This window comes from Spinacia oleracea, chromosome 6, assembly GCF_020520425.1.
Source record: "Spinacia oleracea cultivar Varoflay chromosome 6, BTI_SOV_V1, whole genome shotgun sequence".
Taxonomy (NCBI): Eukaryota; Viridiplantae; Streptophyta; class Magnoliopsida; order Caryophyllales; family Amaranthaceae; genus Spinacia; species Spinacia oleracea.
In genome coordinates this window covers 107,720,418-107,733,910 of record NC_079492.1, presented here as the reverse complement: position 1 = coordinate 107,733,910, position 13,493 = coordinate 107,720,418, and the positions used below count along the sequence as shown (strand labels likewise).

General features: G+C 33.3%; 2 protein-coding genes across 4 annotated transcripts; both read right to left on the bottom strand.

Moving 5' to 3' along the window:
* Nucleotides 1-1,473: 1,473 nt before the first annotated feature.
* LOC130464211 (uncharacterized) lies at nt 1,474-4,799 on the bottom strand. 2 transcript variants are annotated; one of them, XR_008924555.1, is made up of 3 exons: nt 4,320-4,779; nt 2,977-3,063; nt 1,474-1,895 (listed from the first exon to the last, which is right to left on the bottom strand). XR_008924555.1 is itself a non-coding variant. In XM_056833675.1 (2 exons), the coding sequence occupies exons 1-2, from the start codon at nt 4,516-4,518 to the stop codon at nt 1,756-1,758; spliced, it is 339 nt and encodes a 112-aa protein (XP_056689653.1). In that variant the 5' UTR covers nt 4,519-4,799; the 3' UTR covers nt 1,474-1,755. The 2 variants fall into 2 exon arrangements, 1 of the variants encoding a protein (XP_056689653.1); XM_056833675.1 differs by lacking the exon at nt 2,977-3,063 and having other exon boundaries at nt 4,320-4,799.
* A 2,650-nt stretch (nt 4,800-7,449) lies between these two features.
* LOC110781915 (U-box domain-containing protein 13) lies at nt 7,450-12,224 on the bottom strand. Of its 2 annotated transcripts, XM_021985957.2 has the most exons (4): nt 11,733-12,224; nt 10,333-10,449; nt 9,625-10,080; nt 7,450-8,928 (listed from the first exon to the last, which is right to left on the bottom strand). In XM_021985957.2, the coding sequence occupies exons 1-4, from the start codon at nt 12,003-12,005 to the stop codon at nt 7,801-7,803; spliced, it is 1,974 nt and encodes a 657-aa protein (XP_021841649.1). In that variant the 5' UTR covers nt 12,006-12,224; the 3' UTR covers nt 7,450-7,800. The 2 variants fall into 2 exon arrangements, with proteins under 2 accessions (XP_021841649.1, XP_056686947.1); XM_056830969.1 differs by lacking the exon at nt 11,733-12,224 and having other exon boundaries at nt 10,268-10,393.
* Between the last annotated feature and the right edge of the window lie 1,269 nt (nt 12,225-13,493).

Here is a 13,493-nt window from a genome sequence, read left to right as displayed (position 1 = left end):
AATGGGTCAGCCAAAAAGAACCGTCAACCGTCAACCATGGGCCCTTATTGGAAGAAGGTCAATATGCGGGCCTGATTACGAAACGACTAAGCCCAATGTTAACATCAACTTTGAAGGATACATCATACATGTTTCACATACAGTGTCAAGTGTCAACGCCCCTATCAACTACTAATCACTTGACATTTTCAAAGGACGTCTAGGTTGGAGTCCCTACGAATTACTACTAGTATGTCCTCTTAAAATTAAAATAGAGAGATAAACATGTATTTCTTTCACTAATAGAGTGAGTATCAATTATGGGGTTTGTGGTTAAGGTCCTACAAAATCCAATGCACATGTAGAATCTAAGTGACAGTTGTTTGTGGGATTTGTAAACCCCCAACCTACTTACAAGGAAATTCAGTGATTGTTGGAGATATCATCTCGATTTAAAAACATCTAAATAATGAAATAATGTAATAAGAGCAACTCCAATGGTGAGTTACAAGGTGTTGTGGCTAATTTTGCCACATCAGATTTTTAGCTACAATTAATTTAAGCTACATATTTTCACATTGGTGGGCTACAATTTAAAAAATTTATTTATTTGAGCTACCTGCCCAAAATAGCTACAATGTTTAAACAGCTGCCTATGTCATTGTTGCACCAGTGGTGGGATACATGGTCACATGTTCATTTTTTTTGGTGAGCAGTTTCATGTTTTAACCATTGGAGTTTCTCTATCATGCCTTACATGACAAAATTCGTAATTGTAATACCAAAGTAATTGAAAATATCGTACTCAGTTACGAATCAATCGAGCTCGTGCATCATATCGTTGTACACCGCTAGAAAATAAATGCATAAATGGAACTCCGTCATCCGTAAAAATAATTCCAAAGAAAAAATTAAAAACTTAACAATTTTGATATTTAATTAATGTGTGAGAGACATCAACAATATTCTAAATTATAAACTACTTCTGTAATAAAAAAAAAAAAAAAAAAAAAAAAAAAAAAAAGTATTCACTATTCTAGTTGTAATTATTTTTTAAAATAATTATCTAATCGATTAATTAAAAATTACAACATTATATTTCCAAAAAAAAAAAATTAAGAAATTAAAATCTTTCGTTATTTGTTCCGTTTGTTGTTGGGATTTTGTTGTTGGGACTTGAACTTTTCCCTAATCGACGCATTACTCTCTCTCCTCCCCTTGTCTAGAAACTGCCGGTGATTCAGATTAACTACCAAGGTCTACCAGGCTAATCCGTATTGTACATCGCCGTTCATTAGACGTTGCACCTCAACACACAAAAATAGACCATAAACAACAAATTAGGTAGCACTCCACTCCCAAATTTTTGGCTGCATAGCTATGCATGCAGTTCTGCATGCATATGAGCTTCAATGCTTCGTTTTAGTAGTTTCAGCCTTCTTTTTTTAGTGCATTATTATGTTTCCCTTTTTAAAAGAATAAAAAAAATAAAAAATTTAAATTTAAATTTTTTTATTACACAGGTTTTCTAGAAAAAAACATCTCATTATTTTAGTAAGCTGGAAGCGCACATAAAGAACAAACAAATGGACATTTAAAGTAATTTAATGAATTGAACATTCATGTTCAGAAAATGAACATGACATTTATTTTCTATCTCCATCCTCTATTTTAGTGGTTGTTGCCTCTTCTCTTTCTAGGCTTCTAATTTTTCAGCTTCCTTCCTTTCGGCTTCCACTTTTTTCGCTACAACGATCTCTTTTCTCTTTATTTTTCTTACTTATTTGTAGATTCTTTTTTGGTTGCTCCTGCCTTCAATTCTTCTTCAATTCTTACAGCCTCTCTTAATACCATATCTTCCATTTCTAAATCAGCCTTCTTCTTTTGTTGTCGCATTCTTATTGAACTTTTTCTTCCTGCAGGAAAATCATAATGTTTTTAATTGAACATTATTCAGTATAACTTGAACATAAGACTTGAGAAACTGAACATCACACAAAAGTGTTCTTATTTATGAAAATATCATAGTACGTTTAATTAATAAGTTGAATTTAATTGAACATGAGACTTGAGAAACTGAACATCACACAAAAGTGTTCTTATTTCTGAACATCATCTTTTATAAATTGTATTTTATATTTTATAAGTTGAACATGAAAAATTATAAACTGAACATGACAATATTTAGACAATGCCACTTTTGATATTTTAGTAAAGAATAACAAACATCTTCTTTTTACTGTTGTTGCTTGCATTTTAGTTGAACATGACTCTGTACATAATTCTTTATAAATTGAACATGAGACTTGAGAAATTGAATTGAACATCACACAAAAGTTTGAATATATATTAGTTTTATAAGTTAAATTTAGCTGAACATAATTTTGTATAAATTGAACGTAAGACTTGAAAAACTGAACATCACACAAAAGAGTTGAACATATCATAGTTTTATAGGTTGAATTTAGTTGAACATGATAAATTATAAACTAAACGGGGATCACTTTTTAGTGGCATATTCATCTTACGAGGAAAACACCCAAAAATAAAGTATCCTTACACTCATCCACTACCTTACACAAAATTCTCAATGTATATTATCAAAGCAAACGCCATCAACAATTTTATAACTCCTGAAATTTCAATTCCAATACAAATCACACTAATTTCTTTAATAAGTTGAATTTAGTTGAACATGATTCTTTATAAGTTGAACATGAGACTTGAAAAACTGAACATCATGCAAAAGTGTTCTTATTTATAAACATATCATAGTTTAATAAGTTGAATTTAGTAGAATAAAATTCTTTATAAGTTGAACATGAGACTTGAGAAACTGAATATCTTGTTATTATTAATTTCATCAACAATATTAATTTGAACATGACAAATTTTATACAACACCACTTCAGATCATTAAAAATAATGAACATCTACTTATAAAATCTGAACATGATTAAATTTCAAAGACACAGCAGGAACATTTGACATATATACCTTTACAACTTACACACAGAAGCTAGATTACTTTCATAGAGTTCATCATTTCCAAGGCCTTTAACTGTCGGCTAACTATTTTTAGGTCTGCATTTCAAGAGGAAAGTAAGTAAGCTAATCGTATTCAAAAAAGTGAACTAATATTAGTAAACTAATCGTATTTAACATATACGTAGTGTTAGTTTTATATGTTAAATTTAGTTGGACATGATTTTGTACATAATTCTTTATAAGTTATATAAGTTAAATTTAGTTGGACATGATTTTTTATAAGTTGAACATGAGACTTGAGAAAATGAACATCACACAAAAGTATTGAAGATATATTAGTTTTATAAGTTAAATGTCATTGAACATGATTTTGTGTAAATTGGACATGATCCTTTATAAATTGAACACGAGAGTTGAAAAACAAAGAACGTCAAACAAAAGTATTATTATTTGTGAACATCCTCTCATATGAGTTGAACATGATAAGTTATAAAATGAATATAACAAATTAAGAATTAATTAGATAGATGTTTTTGGTGCAAAACATAATTGATAGATAATCACATCATATATTGTTCTAGTAAACTGATTTCAATTAACAAAAACTACAACAGAAGCATATCTCTCTCAATCACAAACAAACATCGTTCAAAAAATAAAAATAATTAACATCACACAAAAGTGTTAAATTTAGTTGGACATGATTTTGTGTAAATTGAACATGATTCTTTATAAGTTGAACACGAGAGTTGAGAAACTGAACATCACACAAAAGTGTTATTATTTGTGAACATCGTCTTTTATAAGTTGAACATGATAAATTATAAACTGAACATAACAAATTCAGAATTAATATTCAGAAATAACTAACACAACCACCAAGAACGACAATCCTAACCACAATATACTAACAACAACAACATTATCAAGTTACCATGTGTAGTTCATTCTACAATTATGAACATCGAACTTTATAAATTAAACATGCAAGGTGATAGATCTGAAAGGCTGAAATACTAAAATTCACTGGAATTGAAGAATGAAACTAACAAAATCCAAATAATACAAATAATCTACAGAAATCAGAAATTCCTATTAGAATTTTTGCTAAAACTGAAATTTAATCAATCAAAGAAAATAAGTTAAAAAGTAGAATCGAAACATTAAAAATTATACCACTTTACCGCAACTAATTGAACTACTCCATCTAAAGGAATAAAAAAAACATTCAGATCTAAATAAAAATGGACGAAATAACTAATTTCGAACTAATATATTTTGTATATTAACACTTAAACGCAATTAAACTAAAGAAAAACACAAACAAAAATGAAAATGAAAAGAAATAATACCAGATTTCTTCGGCGTTAGCGACGACGTTCGGAGAAGCGTTTGTCGGTGTTCGGAGAAGGCGTTAGCCGGTGGCGGAGAAGGCGGTGGCTCGCTTGGGAGGTGGCGCGGTTGTTTGGTCGTATCTAGAGAAAATCGACGGCGGCGACGAAAATTGGAGTGGAGGAGGCTGGATTGTTTGGGAGGAGAGAGGAGTGACATCAATGGAAGAGAGAGAGTGAGAGGTTTTTGATGATTCAGAAAATGGTGAGAGGTTAGAGGAGAGAGAAAATGGGTATTTTATATAGAATAGGCATGTAATTTTTTTTCCCAGAAACACGGTCGTTTAATTGCATATGCACGCTTAGATGGGTGCATAGCTATCTATATATTAATTATTAGCACTCCACAACCTTTTTCCCATTACTGATTCGTTTTATTAGACTCAAAAGTATATATGTTTTTTATTTTGTTCATGTGTGCATTAATTTAGGAGAAGAATCTGCTACTTACAATATATAGCCACGCCTTCAACCTTTAGGAGAAACGGTGATGGCATTTTTGGGGATGAACGTGATATTCTGTTTATTTTATTTACTCCTCGAAATTAAAATTGTTTAGACTAATACTCCCTCCGTCCCTTTTATTCTTTAAGTTTTCTGTTTCTAGTGTCATATTTTAATCTTTACACTTGGAATAATTCATTTTATACTATAACATAAAAGTTCCTAATATTCTGTCAAAAATCGTGCCAAATAATTATTTAAACCAATCAAATTCATTAGGCCATTAAATCTGTCATACTTTCCTATTGAAACATTAAATCTTTCTAATTTTTTTAATGTCAAATTTTAGATAAAGTGAAAATATTAGTATTAACAAATATAATTTGCATATTTTAAGTAAACAAAAAAGAATCTTTTTCACATTAATTATTTGTTAAATTGCGTGTATGATACCGAACATAAAAGTACAATGGGATGGAGGTAGTATTCCGTTTATTATATTTGTGGAAATTACATATAAATCACGGCAAATTCAGTAAATTAAATGGCCAATTTAATTGATTAATTTTTTGTTTAATTCTTTTAGATTTGGCAATTGTACTAAATTTTAGAATATAATTTTTGGTTTTTTTTGTCAATTTTTGGCTTTTAATGGGAAATTTGAAATGGAGGAATTTGTCTAATTAATGTTATTTTTGGATGCCTCATTTCCATACACGTAGTATTTTGAGTTATACTAGTGATTTGTAGTTGGCATTAGATAGAGAATTTTTGAAATTTTTGCTTAGTTGTGGACATTAAACATTGCATGACTTATGAATTATGATTTGCATTTCAATTAAATGGTGAAGTTATCGAGGGTAGTATGGTCTATGGAGTATTTTATAGGGGGACACCAAAAGGTCATTTATTTTTGTTTTTTGCAATTTTGTTGAAGATTGTATGTAACGGAGATTGAAACTATATTATTTCTTCCCTATTGTATGTAACGGAGATTGAAACTATATTATTTTTGCAATCTTGACACTATTCATAATTGAAGAGAATCTTCTAATTTCTTTTCAATACGTACTTCAAAACATATTCATTTGATATCTTATTTTGTTCGTCTTAATGTGTAGTTTAACAATATCAAATTTTTATATTTTTCTAACTTACGTATTTGGAGATATCTATACTATATATTAAAAGGCGTCTATTAGAAAGTATACGTGACACGTGGCGCTCTGCTTATGGGTAGCTCGCTACATGTAATCTTCATATATATTAAAAAAAAATCAAATATAGTTTGCTAAGGTTTGAACCCTTGAGCAAAGTTTAAACAATAAAGCTTTTTACCACTAAGCTATTACATGTTTCATGTTATTATTGAAAAAAAACACATATAACTAAAAGTGAATGTTATTAATGTAGTAACCCGGGGCATTGCCCGGGCCCAAAAACTAATTTACGTTTAAATATTGAGTTGAAACGAGTTGAAAAGTCAAAACAGAACTAATATTTAAGAACAAGATAAAAAAATCGGAATGTTTCATGAACTTATTGATTTGAACAGGAAAAAAGAAGTTTATGCGTTGCTAATTGTTAAATCCTAAATCGCACAAATTGCATGGTATCATAAATAGCTACTCCTTGTATTACCCATCCGCCAGGAGAATTTATAAACAAATACAAATCTTTGGTATCATCTTCGATATTGAGATATACCATACGGAGGGAGTAATAAATGATTAATAATTAATAATTAGTAATATCTAGTTAATTACAAAATAATAATAATAAATGTTAATTAATAACTAAATAATTAATAACTAAAGAATAATTAATAACTAAATAATAATAATAATAATAATAATAATAATATGTAATCAGTTATTATTGTAATTAATAATAAATAATTAATTATATATAATAATAATATAAATATAAATAATACTACGTAAGTAATATAATAATAATAATAATAATAATAATAATAATAATAATAATAATAATAATAATAATAATAAATATTATTATTTTTATTATTAAGTTAAATTTAATTGAATTAACCTGAACTGAACTGAACTGAACTAAATTGAACTGAGCTGAGGTGGTGAAAAATAAGTTCTGAAACTGAAATTAAGCTAAAAAAAACAGGGCCTAATGTAACCAAAGCACCCGTCAAATCTTCAATACAACCTCCATCAAGACCAACACATTTTAAACAATGATCAAGCCCACCCACCAAAATAGTATGCATCTTTTATCCCTTGTGTTATTGTGTAGTTGTATGCAATCTCACCCTAATCGGACATTCAGACTTTTGGCTACCAAAGGGGTTAGAAACAAAATAAATTAACAGATTTGTAAAGGCGCGAGTTTAAAGATAAACATATAACAGGAACATTGGTAGGAAAGATGATATTGAGCAGGCTACTTCTATAGTAGGAGTATTTGCCAATACTTGTCATAATGATTGTAAAAAGTTCAGACAGGAGAAGAACAAGTTCTCTCACATGATTGAAAGAGTCTCTGACTACCCTTCTCTCACATGATTGAAAGAGTCTCTAACTTGTAGAAAAAGAATGTCATGGTTTTAAGTTTTCATATGGCTACCCTTTCTTAATGCAGGAAACTATTACCAAGAATCAAAACACCTTGAATCTAGAAGCAAAGCGCAAAAGAATGTACCCTTCCATAAAAATTGAGGATAATTAGTGTTGATACAGATTTTACAATTGCTACAATTCAACAGACACATCGAATGGCATGTCGATTCTTTCTTTTCATGTATCATGTATGTCTTTTGTGCTTCCTATGAAGATATCAAAGAACCTCTCCTCAGCCCCATCCCAAAATGAAAAAAATTACACCCGAATGCCAATAACAATGAATTTCCTGTAGCTCAATAAAAGGCCCTCCCAGTTTTCTCACCCTCCTTCCCTTTGATTAGAATAAAAAATAAATGATATATATATTTTAAAAAGGATTACAAAATCAAGAAATAAAAGACCTGTTAGTCCTCAGCAGCATTTGGAGGTGCAACTCCTTGAGCCTCAGCTTGCGCCTGGGCCTGTTTTTGCTGCTCAAGTAACCGACTCATTCTGTCCAGTAATTGCTGTGCTTTTCTCTTCCCTCTCTCGGTGCCACTCTGTGTCATCTCGAGGAGCGGACTCATTATTCCAAGCTCCTGTGCTGCTACTAGATAATTTTGATCCCCTGAACAAAGATGTACTAAAACTGCGGCAGCATTTTCTTTGTTCCTCGGTGATCCATTCGTAATCACGTCTACCAAAACCGGTAATGCATCTGCTGATCCAATGGTTGCTTTACCTTCGGGATGGCTAGATAGTATAGCCAGAATAGCCAGTGCCTCATCCAACATGCCAGTTCCAGGCTCTGTCAATAGCCTCATTAATGTCGGCACAATTCCAGCTCTAACTGCCTTGCCTTTGTTTCCTTGGTATATGCATAGGTTGAAAAGTGCAGTGGCAGCGTCTTTCTTCCCTCTTTGAGTACCCTCACTCAGCAACATGACAAGAGGAGGTATAGCACCTGAAGCACCAATTGTAACCTTATTTTCATCCACAACTGAGAGACTAAAAAGGGTAGCAGCTGCATTTTCCCTTCCTTCCATGCTACCTTTCTTCAGTACGTGAACTATGCCAGGCACAGCCCCTGAGTTTATGATGCTCCCTTTGTTATCATCGCAGATTGAGAGGTTAAGAAGAGCAGTCACAGCATGCTCTTGAGTGCGTGAATCCAGTGTTGATAGCAGGTCCACAAGAAGTGGGATTGCCCCCGCTTCAGCAATAGCTACACGATTATCAGCATTTCGCTTTGCGAGAAGCCGAATTTCACCAGCTGCAGAACGCTGATCATCAGGGTTGCCTGAGTGGAGCTTGCGGAGGAGTTCATCAATCTTAGAACGTTCTGCAGCTGAGCAAGCAGATGCAGTTTTGGTGGGGTTAGCAGTGCCTGGCCTCTTGGGAAGTTCAACCCCGTTTGCTTCACACCACTGGGCTATAAGGCTTCGCAACACATAGTTGGGGGTGAGAGAAGAGTTTTGGAGCGATTGCTGCGTTTTTGGACATGTGTTATGACCTGCCCCTATCCATTTCTCAATGCACGCACGTTCATAGGTCTGCAAGAGAGGGGAACTGGGGCTGTTAAAAAGTGGAAGACGATTATTTATGATTATTAAAAAGAGAGAGAGAGAGAGAGAGAAAAGAGACTCAGGCTAAAACATTCAGATAAGACCAGACCAGACGAGAAGAGACGAACAGAGCTCGAGTATAAGAAGACTCAACGCAAAAGATAAAAGACACCAAGCATAAGAAATACCCTGCAACTAGGACTCTGATAAACCCCGGTGCAAGGAACATGTATATGATTTCATTCGGAACTAGCCAATGTGCTGTGGGATTTTTTACGAACATTCCAACAAGTACAAGTGGGCCTCCACCGTCACCCCCCCCCCCCCCCCCCCCCTTCCTGCACACACACGTAACTCCCGAGCACACACCCAAAAAATAAAGAAATAGAAACAGCCATGAGAAAAGTTGCAACAAACTCCATATGCAACTTGTTTTTTTTCCCATCACATATCTACACATGAAATCTACACTTCAGTTAAAGCCATATAACTCCACTCTTAGGATATCTTTTTTCTGACAACAACAAGGGGAAGCCTTTAGATACTAGAATCGTCCAGAACATGAGTAAGAAGTTAACATAATAATGGAAGCTGGATGGATCTGGGAATCGAGAAACAGGTTACGACAAAATGGTTTATGCGGTAAACATAGTATTTAGTTAGAGTAAAATTAACTGCCATTACCTGCCCAGTAGAAACAATAACCGGATCTTTCATCAGCTCCAATGAAATTGGGCAACGAAAATCATCTGGTATAACAATAGACTTAGGACTCCCATCAGCAGATGTTTGTCCACTACAACTTGATGAGAGATTCTTCTCTCCCGCAGCAGATCCCAAGTCAGGGTTTTCTGTCTGAACAAAATCCTTGATTTTCTTTAGTAGATTGCACATCTTCTCTATTCTCTCGTCAGGATCTCCATCAGGTGCAGAAACCATTTCAGTGAGAGTCACAGACTCTTGTGTTAGATCATCAATTTTCATCAGCTGCAGCTTTTCAGAGACTCTTTTCAGTATGGCAGTATCCGCAGCTGTATCGGTGCTGGTGCTGTATACAGATAAGAGGTCGTCATAGAGCTCTGCATCAGGTGGATCAACTCTTTCCTTGGCTCTTCTAAACTGAGAAGCAACGAGCTCAACCTGAAAGGATATATTTTTGCATCACTCCCTTAACCTTGAGGGGCCATTCTTATTCTGATTAGCTCATTTCACGGTTTCACCTGGGGGGCAGGGGAGAGGGGAGGTGGGGTGGGGTGGGGAGGGAGATAGTGCAATATTTACAAAGTCTAGAATCTCTCCAGTGAGTTGCATCATTATAAAAACTCACACAGATAGTCATACGAGCATCATGGGCATGCAACAGAACAAGTCTTCAAGGTAAGTTCATTCTACCTGTTCCTTAACTTCGTCAGAAATGTCAAGTTTCTCGAAGGCTATTCCATCCAGAGCTTCCTCCAAATTAGAGGTCACTTCATAAAACTTCGCCATAATCTGCTCTCTCTCAAGGGCCTGACATTACCATGAAAAGGGTGAACCATGGAAAAATAACAAGGGATTACTATAAACAAAATGGTTGCATAATATTCTTTGTCAAAGGAAGGGCTAAATCATCTCACATTCTCCGTCAACTGACATGCATAAAAAATACTGCAACATCATACAAAAAGAACGTCCAAATATAATGCTAAAAGTAACAATTTTGAAGTTCCTCAAGATTTGAATTTTAAATTTCACATTAGTATGCAATATGTTGAACCGAATATGCCCCCAAGTTATAAAGGGCCGTTATTGTCAGTCTTCCAGTTGATACGACTCATATGAGTCAATACGGGCTATAACGCTTATACAATCAACGCAACCATATTTATAGCAAATCATATCAACCACAACCGTCTACACGACACCATTTTAAAGTACACTTCCATGATGATCAACCATTATTGCAGTTAGGACAGGATTGTAAATTTGCAATTTAAATCCTAGGCCCTGCTCCTCCAGTGCAAGCATCATATCCTAATATGAAATCACTGCTAAAACATATGGGCGTGGAATTCTGTAAAAAGGTCAAGATTGACATAGTGCATCAAACGTCAAACAATTAGGTGTTTCTTCTATTTCATTTGGCATCTGTAAAGTGGCTATGATGTAGCCATCGGCAGCCAACAACTAAAATCTTGAACCATCTCTAATGTGCTTATCCTTCTAGTCATAACCTCAACTATAGTTCAATTTTCATGATCCCCGCCACTAACTGACTTCCTCTAGCCGTACACCCGCTTATTCCGATTCTAATATTGCTTTAGAAACTTGGTGACAAACAACACTAATCCATGCTAATCCTTATACATGATAAGAAACTTACAACGATAAGTATCACTTAATAGAGCTCAAGATCACCTAAATCCTAATATCAAATATTTAGAGCCACACACAATAAAAGATGGGGAATTGAGCATAAAATCGTCATAATCCGACCCATTCAATCAACCTTTAACCTTTCACTAATTCCTCAAAAGCATCAACAATTCCCTGGAATCTTAACTAATTTCCTAAATCCTATTCCAAAATCTGAAAACTACCGTTATACAGTCAATTCATACAAACAAATCAATTACCTGACAAAATGTTCTCACAAACCCTACAATTTCAACGACCAATCTCAAATCAATCAAATTGGAGAAAATTACACATAATCACATAGTTAACTAAAATTCCAGATAAAAGAAACTAAGTTAACATAAAATCCTGTCAATAATGAACAATGAAAGGCTAAAACTGGGGCAGATCCAAACCAGATAAATTTTGCTTCCAATAGAACCAAATCGGAGCAAATCGAGAGCTAGAATAAGAGAATCATGAAAAGCGCCGAGATTATAAAAAACGTCGTTAGCTAGCGGAACAAGAGTCTCCTTCAATTCCTCGAACATTGGGGTTAACAGCTTCAATCTCCGAGCTAAATTACAGTACTGCTTCTTAACAGGAGGACGATAATCTGAAATTGAAGAAATTTGATTGATTCTTTCGATTAATTTGTTCAACAACTGCGTTTCGTTTTCATCCTCCATTGAAACTAGAAAATAAGATGTGGAGATTAAAAAATGCAAGAAATTTGAGCGCAGACTTTTTGCGGAAGAGTTGGATTGTAAAAGGATGAGAGAGAAAGTGAAAATTAAAATAAGATGAGGGTGATTGGAAGAAGAAAGGAAGAGGAAGTAGAGAAGGTAGGCTCCATGAAAGAGAAGGAGAAGAAGATGAAGAAAGAAGGAGATTGTGAAATACGCGCTCAAATTATTTCTTTGGACTGCTGGCGCGGATTTAACTATGGTTAAGGAAGGTTACCGCATTACAATTTCTCGTATAGTTTTTGGTTGCGGAGTTGGTTAGTTGAGGTTTTGCCTTTGGTAAGGGCACCACTTCAATGGATCTGAACCGAACCCGAGCATTCCAAATTTAACACATTATTCAAATTTATTATATTTTATTTATACTAATATATTTCCTCTATTTACAAGTAATTGCATCACTTTAATAGTTTAATGAAATGAAATAAAAAGTCATGACACAATCTAAATCCGACCCCACCTACCATGGAAGATATATACTCCGTAATAATATTGTGAAAGAGTTACCATCTAAGTTACATAATTTTTATGCAAATTATATTAACCCAGTCTTTAATATATTACTCCGTACATTTCAGAATTACAAATCAAACATTAAAATGAATCACTTTTTAGAGTAAAATTAGTTTTTGGGGTTGGGCGATATCCAAGGATATTATTATGTTAATAACGTTCACATTTTTTTTAATGATAACATAAAACATGTAATAACTTAGTGGTGAAGGCTTTGTTCTTTAACCTCAAGATTATATGTTCAAATCTTATATAAATCATGCTTGACAATTGTTTTTATATATATGAAGATTACATGGAGCGAACGACTCATAAATATATCGCCATGTGTTACGTAAACTTTTTTAGAGCCTCCTTTTAATATATGGTATAGATATATCAATAAAATTAAATTTTTTTTAATGGACCGAGCCATAGCAATAAATAGTTGAAGGATTAATAATCTGGTTCACTATGATTATTATATTGTGAATAGAATAACAACATGATCCAGGTCGGTGCCAAATTTAAAAAGCCAACAATTATTACCTTAACAAGATTATATTCTTCTTCTTTTAAAAATTTTAATTTAATTTTAGGTAAACGAGTATGATTCTACTTTTGTAAAGCAGAGACAGATAACGAAACATAGTGCGTCACAAATGAATAAATTAGTCAACCTTACAGCCTCTTATATTTTTGGGTTATAAACTTCTTTCCTCTTCTATATCTCCCTCTTTTTAAGTTTCTTTTATTAAAATTCAACTCTTGATTGCTACTATGATAGTCGATAGACGATAGCCATGCATGTATACACGCTTAATTACCAGAATACAGTGAATTACTGATCATCTACGCGTTACAATTGCTTCATGCATCGTATCATATCTCATCATAGAATATGTAACATAAATAAATATATTATGCTACTCTAATAAC